This window comes from Phaseolus vulgaris, chromosome 1 (genome assembly GCF_051622355.1).
Source record: "Phaseolus vulgaris cultivar YP4 chromosome 1, ASM5162235v1, whole genome shotgun sequence".
NCBI lineage: Eukaryota > Viridiplantae > Streptophyta > Magnoliopsida > Fabales > Fabaceae > Phaseolus > Phaseolus vulgaris.
Window position 1 is genome coordinate 38623992 of NC_143498.1, and position 17399 is coordinate 38641390.

The 17399-nt window shown below is 32.5% G+C and overlaps 1 protein-coding gene across 1 annotated transcript; it reads left to right on the forward strand.

Annotated features, from left to right (window-relative positions):
* The first annotated feature begins 13721 nt into the window (after nt 1–13721).
* On the forward strand, nt 13722–16605 carry LOC137813986 (protein STRICTOSIDINE SYNTHASE-LIKE 10). Its single transcript, XM_068616499.2, has 3 exons — nt 13722–14180; nt 15135–15398; nt 15837–16605. Exons 1-3 carry the CDS (start codon nt 13897–13899, stop codon nt 16402–16404), a joined length of 1116 nt encoding a protein of 371 aa, XP_068472600.1. The 5' UTR covers nt 13722–13896; the 3' UTR covers nt 16405–16605.
* The last annotated feature ends 794 nt before the right edge of the window (nt 16606–17399 follow it).

Genomic DNA, 17399 nt, shown 5'->3' on the forward strand with positions numbered 1-17399 from the left:
TTCACACTTGAGGATTGTTGAGCTAAGAAAATCCAAATGAAAAGATAAGGGTTGTGGTTATATTTGTTAGGAGTTTGTGTACACGTTTTAAATTTTGGTGTGCATTAAAAACACTTTTAATATACTTTATTTTCATTTTCCAAATCCATTTTAGTTGTAATGTATTGGGTTCAAGACACATAGTTATTTTAGTTTTGTAAATTCAACCAATCTAACATTTTCTTACTCTTTTAGTGATAATATTTTTTGTAAATATTATGTTTCACTGATTTTAGTTGCATTGGATTCTACATATAAAGCGCTTCACAATGAGTATAAGGTTTTTTGTATATGGATTCTTATGCTATTTTCTATGATTTTTTGGAAGTTAAGGCAAATTTGTTGTATTTTTGTATAGAAACTCATGTAAATTTGCCTTTCTTCTCTTCGCTTGGACTTTTGTAATTAGACTTATGAACCTAATTAGAGCCCACAATTAGGCCTATGCATACAATTGATCATATCTTATATATGACTAAATGAGTGCTAATTAAATATATTGAGTTCATTTGTTTTTTTTTTTAGTTTTAGAAATTGTCTTTTCATATTCTTTTATCTCAAATTTCATAATTGCCTTTTCATCTTCTCTTTGTGTTCTTCATTCTTCGTCCATGGAGAACTATTTCTTGAGGTTCAAGTTACAGAATAAAGATAATATAATTTGAATTGAGTTTTACTTTGATCATTTAATGCTTTAAGTTTGTTCTTGATCTCTTGAATTTCATATTTGCACTTTATGATGATAAATTGCGTTCTAATTTTAGAAATAAAACTAGAAATCAAATTAATTTTGATTTTATAGTTAGATATAGATTAATTTTAATGATATTTTTATTTGATTCGTATTTCTAGTTTAATGGCGCTTTTCGATTGAATTAATTAACTGAATCAACTAATTGTTCAAAGTTGGATATGAGTCTACAGAGAACTATGATAAGAGGAATTGTATGAATCTTGAATATGTGAATTGACCTTTTATTTCCTAAATTTCATTTTCAATCTATTGCATTTTTAGTTCTTAAATTTCTTTAATCTTGCGTTTTCAATCTCATTGCATTTTAATTTTGTTGTGTTCTAAACCTAAACCCCCAAATTAGTTTGTATAAGAATAACATTAAACATTGAATATAATAAATATATATTCTTTGAGAATTGAACTAGGTAGTGCTCTATATTGTAAAATTTTATACAAAACTTAGATGTTTTGAATTCATAACGACAATGATTATGATGTATCAACACAAGATTTGGTCTTATCCTAGCACAAGTAGGGTATATTTCTATAAGAAAGCTTCGTGTCCTATTGGTCAAGACTATAGACCATGGAGTGCAGTATGAAAATCAAGTTCATGTGATGATGTGTAGTAAAAGAGAGAGGTCTTGGTTGGGGATTAACTTCTTTACATCTAGTTGTATTTCTTACATGTTGGGATGGAACTACATGGAAACATATAAGGAAGGTTTACTAAATCACAAGAAAAATAAAGAATTCAAAGGTGCAATTTGTTTTCTATGAAGGTCATTACTTTGAAAAAATATAGTTTTATGGAGTGAAGCAAATAGTACATGTTGTTTGTTGAATAATGTAGCCCAAGTTCTAGCTTTGTTATGGCATAAGTCTAGTATACTCCTATAAGAAGACTTTATACCTTTCTAGTTAGGTTATAGTTTAAGGGGAGAAATATGACATATATAGAATATGTGGCAATAGATGTGCTTCTAAATGAGAGGGTGTGGTTGGGGAAATTTTCCTATCTACATGATATTTAGGTGAATATACAAATAATGGAACAAAATTTCAAGTAACAAAGGTCTAGTAAGGAAGGCATACAATCCATATTCAATCTAGTATGTACATTGAAATGGAAAGCCAACATGAAGAATGCAAGTGAATATGAAGTAAACTAGTGACTATGTAAAAAGGTGCAACAAAAGTTATATGCAAAGGAATGGGTAGAATAAGGTGGCATTAAGTCATATTTGCAAGTTTAAGTTTCTTCTTGCTAACCAATTGTATATCTATTTGAATCACGAGAAATTCAATACAATTGTCTCTTGCACAACCAAAAGTCTATGAAGCAAATGAATCCACATATCAATTTTGTTTAAATGATTTCATAAATGGATATCTACTAGTGGGACTTGAAATCAGTTGAGAAGATAGAAAATTTAAAAATTAAATAAAATAGTTAAAATTTAGAGGATAATTGACAATTAACTAGATTCTATTAAATACATCTCTCATTATGAATAAGGGGACTCAACTTGATTACTCTAGTTTAAAATCATTTAAACTTTGAACCGAAACATTAATGTCTACCGTTAGACCCACTGAAATATTTTTCAACGTCCTTCTTTTTATTGAAGAACCTAATGTAAGACAATTTTAGGAGGTATAATGAAGTTTGTTTCTTCCCCATAAGATGTAAGTACAAGATCAATGTTTCAATTTTTTCTCTATTTCTAATCTTAAGAAAAAAAAATATAAAACTTGTGATATGGAAGAACAATGGAGATAATTTCTCAATTTCACAATCATAAATAATTTTATTATCTCTTTGTATTTTCTAAATTTTTCTACTAATATTTGAATAATCAATTTATTGTTAAAAAAGTATTTAACAGATAATTTTTTATCTGTGTGATATAAAAAAAATCTTTCGTTATTAAGTAACATACTTATTATTACATACACAAACACACGTACACATATATTATTAAAAAAATTTAATATTCTAAATCTTTTATTATCAAAATTTAGGATAAAAATGCTATTAATTATTACTTTCCAAAGTTTAAAAATAATATTAAGAGAAGAAAAAATATTTATGTCAAAGATAATTATAAAAACATATAAATAATAATTTTATTATTAGTTAAATTAATTATTTTATTTTATTATTTAGATTCATTAATTTATGTTTTTAAGAAATCCATCTGAATTGGTTACCTTAGTTAACATAATTTTTTTTTCAAATCATGGAACTTTATTATAAAAAGAAAGGGTGTTATCCTTGGTGAAGTTAACAAAATAAAAGATAATTTTTGTTTGAAAATATTTTGAAATTTAATTGTAATAGTTATAAAATTTTAAATATTGTGAAAATTAAGTTTCCTATCAAATGCTCCTTTTTAAAATTTGACTAATCCCTTGCATGTTAATTAGAAGAAAAAAATCTATAACCCAACATGATCAGACAAAATATGTTAAGATTCAGAGAAAATCTACAATAGAAAATTTGCAACTCAACATGTTTGGGCGAAATTTACTACAATTGAGAGAAAATCTACAACCCAACATGGTTGGGTGAAATCTACATCAACTAAACGGGTCTAGCTTTGCTAGATTCCAACCTTATAATAAACTAAGGTTGACTAGATCGACTAGATTCCAGTCTTAGAATAAACTAAGGTTGACCATCAACCGAACAGGTCTAACTCGACTAGATTCCAGTCTTAGAATAAACTAAGGTTGACCATCAACCGAACAGGTCTAACTCGACTAGATTCCAACCTTATGTCAAATTAAGGTTGACCACCAATTGAGTAAATTTGTTAATATCTAACCATGGAAGCAATGAAACAATGAACGTCAAGCAACTTGAGTGATTCAAAAGAACTACACGAGAGATGAAGGTTGATATGTCAAGGTAATTAATATTTTCCTACACTTAATACTTTTACGTGCCAAATTTCAATATTTCCACATGCCTAAGAACTTGACATTTTTAAAACTCCCATAGAATGTTTAGTATTTTTCAGACCTTATTTGATATTTTTTCAAATATTGTGCCTTTAGACGCACATACTTGATGTTTTCATCTTCCAAGTAAAGATCTTGTGTAACTTTAAAGGATGGAATAAAAACATGCTAATAACACAAGATAGAATATAAGCCTGAAACAAATACTATTAATCTTAAGACTTAAAAGCTCGAAATGTAACTTTAAAAAAAAAGAACCTTATTCTTCTTCCACTAGTTGTCCATTCACAACGACTTTGTAAGGGTCCATGACAAAATGATCAAGATCAGGGCAAAACGATAAGAAGAATATGACCTTAAACCGATTATGCATAATTTACATAGTAATTTATTTCTTGATTTTTGCTAGATAAACATATTTGTCTCGTCTACTCCCCTTGAGGCTAAGGGGTTGTGTACCAGTAGTTATTCTATACTCCTATTTATAAGTAATGTAATGTATCTAAAGTCGATTATTGAGCCTATTCATTATTAACGAGAGATTCAATAAAAAATATCCAAAATCATAACAAAAAGTAAATGAGTTTTTATTAGTGATACTTGAAATGAGTTGAGAATATACAAACTTTAAAAATTAAATAATATTAGTTAAGATTCAAATGATAAGAAATAAATACACGTACAATGATATATGTATTATCTTTAATGGGATACAAATATATTTTGTGGCAATACTTAATATCAACATATGTGTAAGATGATATTAATGTTTGTATTATGTTTCATGAATATTGTTCTGTTGTAAAATTCCTACATATGTGTAACTAAATTTTGCACAACACTCTATGGGGCTTGCGATGCTTATGATTTAGCTTTATGTCATCTACTTTATTGGTTATTGGTTGACAGGTTCAATCTCTACTTCGGATTCAATATGTGTGCTATATTTCTGGTACCTTTAGTATATTCCTTACTTATATTTGCTATTTGCATGTTTCTATATTTGAAAAGAAAACAAAGCATCATAATTAGAAAAATATTAATTTTTAAAATGTCACGTTTTTATACCACATGATTATTGGATACTCTGCCAAACCTATAATATGATCTACTCATGTAACTAGTAAAAATCATAAAAAAAAATAAACATAAAGATGAGTTAACATGAATTCAATTAATCACAACTCACAAAACATGTATACGTATACTAAAACAACTCCACATTTTAATTACACATTCATAAAATCTTTGTTTTCACAATCATCACTAGCGCATAAATGCTAATCAAGTGTGGTTATTTTACATTTACAAATGCGGCTATAGAACCGCATTTGATCAGCACGCATTTGTAAATCAGAGAGATACAAATGCGGCTATATAGCCGCATTTGTAAATACTATTTATAAGTGCAGCTATTTCAAATAGCCGCATTTGTATATTCTTCTGAATGAGGGTGAGGGTTTAGGGATTTAGGGTTTACAAATGCGGCTATTACCAAAGCCGCATTCGTAAATGTGATTTACAAATACAACTACGCATTTGTAAATCACATTTACGAATGCGGCTATGGTAATAGCCACATTTGTAAATCATGTTTTTGATTTACAAATGCGGCTTTGGTAAATAACCGCACTTGTAAATAGTGGTTTTTTTTTAGTGCAATCTGTTTTGTCCCAAAGCCATATAAATTAACCTGCATATTGATCAAAATGTACCCAGCCAGACAAATACATAAATATAGAGATAAATTCAGAGAATCAAAATGTACACTACAAACAAGTAATCAAATTACATATAAAACCTACACTATTGATTAGCTATCCTAGAGTTATAAAAATTTATGAAATATGTGGACCAATAATGTCTCACACATGACATGGCTTCCAAATTCATTGGTATTTCTTCCATGAATAACTGCATTGCAAAATATAGTTGACATAAATTCGATTTTAGATACATATATGTTCAAGAATTATAAAATTGATTTAACATATCATGTTACCTCTTTCCAACCAGTTTTAACACCTAGTCTTATAATGGTAATCATCCATTGCATAATCTAATAGCCACACTCATAGCTTCCTGGTTGTTTATTACACTATAAATCAATAAAAAGTAAAAGTTAGTATATTGATAAACAATGATAAGAGAAAGAAAAACAATTACAAACCTTTATTCTTATCCAGTTCAAATTATTTGAACTGGATCGACCTTTTAGGATGTTATATCCACGCCATGAACTGGTTAATACAAAAAAAACCTCGTTAGTAGATGGTTAATTAGTAACATACAAAGTAAAGTTTATAGTGTACTTACGTATCAATTATATTCTTAAAATTTGTGGGTATCTTCTTGTGTAGGGAACAGAACCACACAACAGTCTTGTCAACCATTGATAAGACAAGTAACTGTCAATGATGCCTATATCATCCATGAAAAGAGTTAGTAAATATTTAAAACATGAAATAGTAATAATTAGTGACATATAATCAAACTTACTTATTAATATAAGGGCATAAATAAATTTATTTTCCCTATTTTTCCAGGGTGTTAGTGATGTATGCTTGATTCTCATATGACCTTGGTCCAACGGGATTAGTATATGCAGGATCTAAGAATCCATACACATTTTCCTTCCCCTCAGTGAGACAGACTCCATGCAAAAACCTACAAGTTATTAGTTAAAACATAATCAATAATAATTTAACATAAAGTAAATTGAATAATAGGTAAAGATACTTACATCATAAAAAATTGAATTATATTTATATTGAGCTCCTGATTCCCAGATACAAATTCTAATAAATCTGTGTTGTGCATCATTAGTGGCAGTTCAGTGTTTATTTGAAAAAACGTATCATCCCACGAAACTGCAAAAGGTTCATTACCAATCTGACTAGCAATGAGACCTAAGGAAGCTATAGGATCGCCAACTGGAACCTCACGCTTCTTCTCCGGACTTGGTTTCCGAAAAGGTTTCTACAAGATAAAGAACATTTGTATTAAATTATATGTAATATATAAATAAAAATAAAAATTAATATAATGAAATGAAATTATTACATGAGGTTGGGGCATAAATCGAATGAGGTCTCTGGGCCAGGCAACGAATGTTTGAAATGCATCGGCCACAATGGTTACCTCATCTGAAGGTAGTGGAACACGAGCATTAGGTACTCGTACGTTTTCAACTGTTACCTTCGCCATATTAGGGGAGAGAGGAACGTTATGTAAGGTGGTGGCCTCTTCATAGACTTTTCCAAGGGCCACCACCCGAGGAAGTTTGTCGCCCGCTACCAGTAGCTCACATTCCCTCGTCTGCCCAATGATATCATCTCCTGATGTTGTAGGAACCGCACAACTCCCCTTTGTGCTCTTGGGAGTGGGACTAACAAGGGGTTGAATCGGCTCAGCACAAAGTTGTTGCGATAGAAACTCTTGTCGCATTCGATCATTCTCCTTTCTCATCTCTAGCCGCATCAAATCAGTCTCCTTTCTTATCTCCTCCATTAATTCTTCACGTATCTTAGTCTTCATTTGAGTTTCGCTCTCTTTGGAGGAGGAGGATGATTGTCATTCTGAAACTCCAAAATATAGTTTAATTCCAACCCCTTGTCCAGCTGCACAAACACGACCACAGTGCTCAGGTCGTCCAATTGCTTCAACCAGGATATCGTGACGACCTTCAACAACAAATTTACCGTCAGATTCCAAGGAATCCTGCAAGAGACTAAAATCATATCAGTTTTTAATATAATTAATGCTTTAAAATAAATGAAAATAACAAAAATAGCTTACAATTTTTTCGATGATAACCCCGGATTGCTCAGAACTTGGTGCACCCAACTTTTTAATTCGGGCCCTCTTCCATTTTACATGGCGAAGAGGTGGTGATGGAGGAGAAGTGACCCCTGTTTCCAAATTCTCAGACGACGTCCTCTGTTTAGATTGCTCCTTTTCCACCATCAGTGCTTGCTCAAGTTTTCGATACCTCGAACGAGACATTATGTGCGGGGTAACATTCTTCAAAGCTATCTCTTGAGCTTTCTTCCGACGATCCTGTCATAATTGAAATAAACAAAGTGAAGTAAATAAGATAAACTTATTAATGTTATATAAATAAAAAAAGTTAAGTTACTTCACTTACCATCCAAGCCTCATTTTGACGGCTTTCTTTAAAAAGACGCCATGTCTCTTCATCAATATGTTTGTACTTTAAACATGGATTTTCGTCTTTAAGGTCACCAAAAACGTATCTCGAAGTCTGTCTTGACTTAAAGGTACGAAATTTAAGTTCGATATTGGATATAATCTTTGATCGAAACGATTCCACATAAGGAATTTCAAAGTTTTCCTGAAAAATAACATCACCAAATTAAAATTAATCAATGAATATTAAAAAGCATTATATCAAAATGTAAAGCTTACTAGAACATCCTCCCAGATCATGTTCCGGTCGACCTCTGACACCTCATCCCATGAATTAATCAAAATGGAGAGCCTCTCATGAGAAACTCCAAGATAGCTCATAAAGTCATGTGCTTTAGGACCAAAAGCCAGTCCAGTGTTGACGTCAATGTCAACACGTGTCTTCTCACTAGCAGCACGTTCAATGCGAGACGCTTCAATCTAATAGGTCCTCTGCTGCCTCGTCCGGATCGAGGTCTGAGTGGGGTCTGGTCGTCATCCATGTCTTTGTTAAAAAAATTAGGTAACAAACATTAGTTAATCTGTATCGAATTAAAATTATATAAAAATAATACATAAAATTCTAAATTCTTATTTACGGGTTGCTAGTGGGTTGAATGTTCATATGTAAATTCCTTCACTGTGGTCTTTACGGGTTGCATGTACATTATCAAGTACATCGTCATCTTTATTAATTATCATTGGTGTGAATGAACGGGGGTCACCATTTTCAATATCATCTATGGCCTCCCCTTGTTTTTTCCCGTATAAAATGGCATACCAATATTTTGACGTAGGATCTTTCACGTAGAAAACTTGAGATGCTTGTTGAACCATTATAAATGGCTCATCTCAATACCCTATCTTTCGAAAGTCTACTAGTGTGAATCCTGATTCATCAATTTTAACCCCACTTTTATTGTCAACCCATTTACACTTGAAAACTGGAACGGAAAACTTAGTGTAGTCAACCTCCCATATCTCTTCTATAAACCCATAGTATGACATTGATCCAAGTACTTGATTTGTATCTTTCGAAGTCGAAAACTGCATTGAATCAGCTTCAAGAGTAACACCAAAATTTTGAATTGTACTCTTTTCATCCATGGACTTCGTGTAAAATATACAATTATTCACTTTGTACGTTGTACAAGAGATGACATCAAACTTCAATCTAGCAGCCAACCAGGTCAAGGTCTCTGATGCCGTTGAATCCTTGAACACCTCATCTTTAAACCAAGGCATGAAAGTTCTATTATGTTCCATCACGACCCATTTCTCGGCTTGTCTTGGGTTATTTGCCTTCATAATGGCTTTATGAGCTTCTATGTAAGGTATAACTTCATCTGTGTTATTCAATATGTACAAATGTGCTTGCAAGACTTCTGATCGAGATTTGATTACAATATTCACACCATGTAAACATTTACTTGTAGAACGCCTGTGGTGCCATGAATTAGCTGGCAGACCTATTGGATTTGCTTTTGTCATATACTCTGAACAAAATTCAATACTTTCTTCAGCTATGTACCTTTCAATCATTGAAGCCTCTGGACGATAATGATTTTCACATAACCTTTCAAAATTTTCATATACCGCTCAACAGGATACATCCATCTTAAGTACACTGGTCCACACAATCTAACATCTCTTACCAGATGCACCACTAGATGAACCATGATGTCAAAAAAAGATGGAGGAAAAAACATCTCCAATTCACACAAGATAACAAGAATTTCATTTTGAAGTTCATCTAGTTTTGATGGATCAATAACTTTACAACAGATGGAAGAGAAGAATGAGCACAAACAGATTATGGTATGTCTAACATTTTTTGGTAAGATCCCACAGATAGCTACCAGCAACAACTGTTGCATCAAGATGTGGCAATTAGGAGACTTCAACCCAATTAACTTCAAATCTTGCATTGACACTAGGCTCTTCACATTTGAGGAATGTCCTTGTGGCACTTTCACACCCTTTAGACATTGACAAAAACTATTTTTTTCATCTTTTGACATTGTGTAACAGGCTGGGGGCAAATATGTACGCTTACCCATTTCTATGGGTGCCAACTCGCCGCGTATGTTCATCTCAATCAAATCTAAACGAGCATTTAGACCATCCTTCGTCTTCTCGTTAATGTTAAGAAGTATACCAATTAAGCTATCACACACATTCTTCTCAACATGCATTACATCTATACAATGTTTGACTTCTAACCTCGACCAGTACGGAAGATCAAAGAAGATTGATTTCTTCTTCCAAATGTTTGTCACAAATGACTTTTTTTTTTACTTACCGAAGGTGTGGTCTATGTTATTTACCTTTCCGTAAACCTCAACACCGGTTAATGGAGTTGGTGGACCACTAGCCTCTTGGTGTCCATTAAAGGCTTTTTTCAACCTCTGGTAAGGATGATGACTTCTAAGAAACCTCTGATGTCGAAGATATACTGTTTTCCTTCCATGTTTCAATTGTTGAGAAGTAGTGTCTTCTTCTCATATTGGACATGCTTTATGACCCTTAACACTATAACCTGATAAGTTACCATATGTCGGAAAGTCATTGATGGTGCAAAATAACATGGCATGAAGCTTGAAAGTTTCATTAGCAAATCCGTCAAATACTTCAACACCCTGGTCCCACATTAACTTCAAATCTTCAATTAGAGGACTTAGATAAACATCAATATCATTCCCTGGCTGTTTCGGACCGGATATCATCATAGACAACATCATGTATTTTCGCTTCATGCACAATCCAGGAGGTAAGTTGTAAATAACTAGTAAAACAGGCCATGAACTGTGATTTGTACTCATATTACCAAACGGATTCATTCCGTCTATAGCTAAACCAAGTTGGATATTTCTTGATTCTTTACCAAACTCTGGAAACTCATCATCAAATTTCTTCCACTAAATAGAATCAGCTGGATGCCGGTACATGCCATCACATTTCCTCTCATCTATATGCCATCTAAGATTCTTAGAATCGTTTGGGTTTGCAAACAAGCTCTTCATCCTTGGAATGATGGGAAGATACCACATAACCTTCATTGGGGGTCCATGCTTTTCTATATCTTTAATAATATCATCATCTTTTTGTTTCAACTTATAACATGGTAGCCCACACCTCGGACAACTTTTCAACAATTCAAAATCTTTCCAGTATAATATACAATCATTAGGACATGCTTGTAACTTTTTATACTCCATACCCATTGGACAAAGAATCTTTTTGGCCTCATAATTACGATTAGGTAGAGTATTTCCCTCTGGAAGCATATCCTTCAACAACTGAAGCAATTCCGTGAAGCTTTTATCAGTCCATCCATTTATTGCCTTCAAATTTATCAATCTTAACACCACCGACAACCGTGTGAAGTTAGTTGATCCAGGATACAATGGAGTCTCTGCATCGCTTGACATACTTCCATATCCATGCGCTTTTGCAAAAGACTCAGCTCCTACATCATGAATCATGTCTTCTAATCGATCATCATATACATCATTGTGTACTACTTCATCCATGATGGACCCTACGTATTCTTCAGTTACGAAAACACGTGGTAAATTTAATAATTCACCATGCCATGTCCAAGTTGTATAAGATCGAAGAAACCCATCACATAGCAGGTGCTCCCTTATTATATTAACATCCAATATCCTTCGATTCAAACAATTAACGCACGAATACTTGATCTTTGCTCCATCATGACCACTATTAATCGCGTTACATTGTGCAAATTGTATAAATTCTTCTACTCCTCTTTCGTACTCCTCACTTATACAAACATAGTTCATCCAATTTCGATCCATTATATATTCTGGAATGGTTAGAATTTTTATATCAGTGTTCTATCTACGCGTTTGCCGAGGGTCGAACACCCTCGGACTCAATACCAGAACATATTATTGCTAAATATAACATATAAAGTAACAACTAACTACTAAATAATACAAATTTTAATATAAATTACATAATACATAAAAAAGAAAAAATTCAAAATATAATACATACTAATACTAAATAATATAAATTTTGAAAAATACAAATTATAATACATAAAAAACATACAAATTCAAAATATAAAAAATACTAAATAATATAAAATTTAAAATAAACAAATTATAATACATAAAAAAAATATAAAAAAATGAAAAATAAATAAATTAAAACAGCATACACCAACCTTGTGCGTGAACCAAAGTTGGTGGTGAAGAGTGGTAGGGGAGCAAGAGCAACAACGGCCGCAGCGGAAGTGGTGGCAGAGCAGCGACAAAGAGCCAAGGAACAATACGTACCTTCGACCAACAATGCAAGAAACGAAAGCCATTAAAAACAGACATTGTGAAGATTGAAAGGAAGAAAGCGAATCAATACTTACAAACTTATTGTGTGCGGCAAACGAGATGAACAACGCAAACGAGAGGAAAACGAAAAGGATGAACAATGCAAACGAAATGCAAGAACATAAAGAAACTACGAAAGTGGTGAGGCGCGTAAAAAAATTTAGGGTAAAAAGTATTTACAAATGCAGCTAAACGTAAAAACCGTATTTGTAAATCAAGCGCTTTGATTTTCAAATGCGGCTATGTGTATAGCCGCATTTGTAAATCAAATTAATTTTAAAAAATGTCACCGCGTTTTTTACAAATACGTTTAAGCGGAAAACCGCATTAAATAAAGAACACTCTTTTCTTCATTTTACACTAGTGCATAAGCTAATAAAGTCAACACACTTATCCCTCGCCTCAACAAAGAATTAAGAAACTAGATCATACTTATTCCTTATGTATAAAGACACGTACCAATCAATTTAAGGTAATTAGAATAATTTATTATATATATTTAATAAAATCCAATATAAAAATCTTGTTCAATTTTTTATTATTTTAGTCTAGATGATTTAGACCAACAATAAACCTATAATACTTATTTTTTTTTTGTTAAAAATTCCAATTGTTTTTTTTAAACTAAAATATTACTCTAAATACATTATTTTCATCTAAGTCAATCTCCACGTAATATAAATAACATTTATTTATTATATTCACATCTTTATCACTCCATTCATATATTTAAAGCTTGAATAGCACGTCCTACTCATATCTTCCCATTTAATGCATTTTGAAAATAAAAGAAAGCCAATGGAAGTATAAAGAGTGAACAATAACGTTGTTAATTATATCTCTCCTTTTTTACCTAATTGTTAATTATTATGTATATTTATATAGTCTTATAAAATAAAATAAAAAGTGAAAATAGAAAACTTCTTAATTATTTTATTAGAATAAAAACATTTCTTTAGTTTTATATATAAATCAAGATAAATAAATAAAAAGTAAGGAGAGTAGTATATACGTTTTCTACTTTCTTAAATATTGATTTTATGTTATGAAAAGTAGTACAATAAAATTTTGAACGCTCTTTTTTATTTGTGTTTTGTATATTTCTAATTAACATAATTTTTTCTGTATATTTTATTTATTAAATTTCACTATCTTGTTTTACACATCGAAATAAAAATATTTCTTAAGTTATGTATTTGTTTTAATCTAAAGAACACATTTTTCATATATACTTATTGTTGCTAATTTATTTAACTTAAAATCCCACAAAATCATGATAGTCAACAATGGCAAGAAACCATTGGTGATTCCTTAGGTAAGCACGCACTGAAACCCGTGCAACGACTAATCCACCTTCATTCTTAACAAACACCACATGCAGTATTTTTATTTTTGTAATTAAAAAGTACTATTATTATTATTATTATTATTATTATTATTATTTGAGGAAAAGAATCCTTTGGAACCCGTCAGTCTGCGACACATGTTGTTGACAAACGAGTTTGGGTGTTTCAAAATTAAAAGCACTCCACGTTAAAGTGTGGAGGGACAAGGAAACAGATAACAGACCCTTCCTTCCTTCCTTCCACTGTTCCACTTTCGTCATTGGGCATGAACCCAGGGCTTGTTGCAGTTGCAACCTTGCTTGCACTCTTCGCCATCACCTTCTCCTTCTTCAACCCTCAAGCCCTGTTTTCTCCGCCCCATGTTCCGGGATCCAAGGATCACCTCCACGCAGCGCAGATAATCCACCTTGCCGGCGCCGTCGGGCCTGAGAGTCTGGTTTTTGACGCTCACGGTGGAGGGCCCTACACCGGCGTCGCCGACGGCCGGATTTTGAAGTGGGAAGGCGAGAAGCAAGGGTGGACTGAGTTTGCTTTCACCAGTTCCAATAGGTATACTATTTTTATAATTATTTATGGTTCTTACTATCACTGCTACTACTACCATTACCCCTTTTATCATACTTTTCTTTTCTTTCTCAGGCTGCATATTAGTGTTTTGTTGGTGAGAGTTTAATTGGGTCTGTGGGGGTTTGTTGATTTTTGAGAATGAAGGTTTTATTTTTACTCTAGAGTGTGAAGGTTTTATTGTTACCTTGAAGAAAGGTCCATTGACGGTGTCAATTATTATTGATTATTTAAGAAAGAAATAATGTTACGTTGGTAAGTTGAAGCAACCTTTGTTTTATTGTCATAAATTTAACAAATAAATATTTTTGAACTGTACTCTTCACGGACTACGAGTATCATATGAGTTTCGGTATCTGATACGTGTATAAGAGGTAGACACCTCATTTAATAGGAGTGTAGAGTCTCATAGTTTGCTTCGGAAACTTTCTGATTCTCAGTTGTGGAATAGTGTAGAGTTGCTCTAACACGCTGATCATCATGTCTGGCTTTTATACGCTTTCAGGGGAATTCTGCCTGGTAGGTTTTGCATCATAATAAGTGTAAGTGCTCATTCTAAATTCTAATGTTAATATAATAGGCTGTAAAGAAGGTAAAAAAAAAATGAAAAGAGAATATATGTATGCAGTCTGAGTCTTTAGTCCAAATGGTCTTATCATTGTTTGAGCAGGCAATCATGGTACTTAATTTCCTTATTTTATCAGACATTCTTTCAAATTGTACTTGACTGGTTCTGCCACGGATGAATGGATAATGAATAGTTTTCTGTGAATTTCCCTCTTTTGAGTTTCAGTTTACATGAACTTTCTCTGTGAAAGGAGGTGATCAGCATTGGGATTAGGCTGATATTTTTGTTTAGATGTCAGGACAATAATTATACTATCAGGATATCTTTAACTTTATTATGAATTTAACAAGTTTAGTTGCCTGATTTTGAAGGTCGGATTGTGTACGTCCATTTGCACCAGAGTTGGAGCATGTTTGTGGGAGGCCTTTAGGACTAAAATTTGATAAGAAAAGTGGAGATCTGTACATTGCTGATGCCTATCTAGGCCTTAAGGTAGTGGGATCTGCAGGGGGTTTGGCCACCGGAGTGGTGACAGAAGTTGAAGGCCAGCCCTTGCGCTTCACTAATGACATGGACATCAGTGAAGAGGAAGATGTGATTTACTTCACTGAATCAAGCACAATCTCCCAGAGAAGGTAAATTCAGCTCAAACATATCTTCTTTCTACGGAGGAAGGCTGGAAGTGCTTCTGCTTTCTTAATTGATAGTCCTTATGATTGTTTTCTAGCACTGCAGTGTATTAAATGAGATTGAAAAGAAAATATTACTTTATAAAGATCCTGGTTTGATAGAGAGGAAAATTTCTAACCAAGTATGAATCAATTGTTTCTTACAAAGTATGATCACTTGTTCTGTTGTACAAGTCAAATACAACAGGATGAAGAAAATAAGATTTATGAGATTTCATTTTTCAGCTAAACCCATGTAGATAATGTTTTCTGTTATAATTTCTAGTCTTTTGTAATTTACATCTTCTAACGCCTTGAGGGCATACTCCTAGAAGATACCTATGGAACCAAAAATATTCAAGTACCGATAAGGAAACTCTAAATGTGGGCCACTTTTGTTTGCAGGCAATTTATGGTTGTACTCCTTAGTGGAGATAGGACTGGTAGGTTAATGAAATATGACAAGTCAACAAAAGAAGTGAAGGTCTTATTACGTGACCTTGCTTTTCCTAATGGTGTTGCTTTGAGCAAAGATGGATCATTTGTTCTGGTAGCAGAAACCACTACTTGCAAGATCTTGCAACTTTGGCTTCGTGGACCCAAGGCTGGTCAAGTGGATATTTTTGCCGAATTACCTGGTTTTCCAGACAATATAAGAAGAAATTCAGAAGGGCATTTTTGGGTAGCTCTGCATGCAAAGGGAAGCCCTTTTGGGAAGTGGGTTTCTTCCAATCCATGGGCAGGAAAGGTAATGATAAAGATTGGATTTAACTTCAAACAGTTGCACTCATCATTTGCAGGCTGGAAGCCTCATGCTGTTGCTGTAAAGCTAAGTGAGAGAGGAGAGATACTAGAAGTCTTGGAAGATAGTGAGGGGAAGACCTTAAAGTTCATCAGTGAAGTGGAAGAGAAAGATGGGAAGCTTTGGATTGCATCTGTGTTGATGCCTTTCATTGGCATTTATGGTTTGTGAGAGTGTATCATGGATAATAAGATGTAGTTGTGTATTTATGGTTTGAGATCACCTTTTCCAAATAAGATGTAGTTGTGTATGCAGATTATGTAGAATTGTGAATTACTGAGTGGTTGATGAGGCAAGTTTTTCACTTTTGTTCATTATAATAAAACATTGCATTCTACTTAATGAACAAATGCACAAAAAACAGCTGCGAAATTCTTTGTGGATTCACGTTAGAAATCCAATGAAGGCGCGTTGAAGAGCAGTTTCATGAAGAATCAAAGCATGGCAAAAATGTTGATGTTTCCGTTATATTTGAGGGATTTTCCTCTTAGAATCTTACGTTTTCATCACAAGTTAACAGAGAAATGTGTGTAAAAATTGTTCTTGACTTTTTAGGTATCTCTACTTATAAATGATGAAAAACTTTTAGATATACTACAATAAATCCTTGAGTTCAATTCAAAGTTATAAGGTTGTCTTTACTCTTAAACCACCCCCTTTTTCCCCCACAAACAATATGAATATTCTTGTCACAAGTTCACCACATCATCCATGTATTGTACATTTTAGAGTATGGTATTCACTTTCAAATGCCAAGATATCATTTAATTTAAGGAATTAATTTTATAATTTATAACATCCAAAATTGATTTATGAGAGTCTGCTAAAAACAATAAATTATTCATGAGAAAACTCACTTCATATTCAATGCTTTGGTTGAGATGACAAAGATATAAAATTAAGAGTATTCGGTTTCATAAAAATAAAAATATATTTTCGAGAATGTGATGTTGAGAACATAACATTTTACATATATTATGAGTGTGAAAGATATTTTTCAGTATTCTTCGTTCTCAAGAAAGTAATAATAGCATGGTTTACTTCATTTCTTAAGAGGAGGAATGCTAAAGTTACATTCTTATATAAAAGCGTTGGAGTTATTTTCTAATTCGATTATAACTTTCACTCCGAGTTTATTTTTTTTTTTTAAATTCTAAAACTGTTAA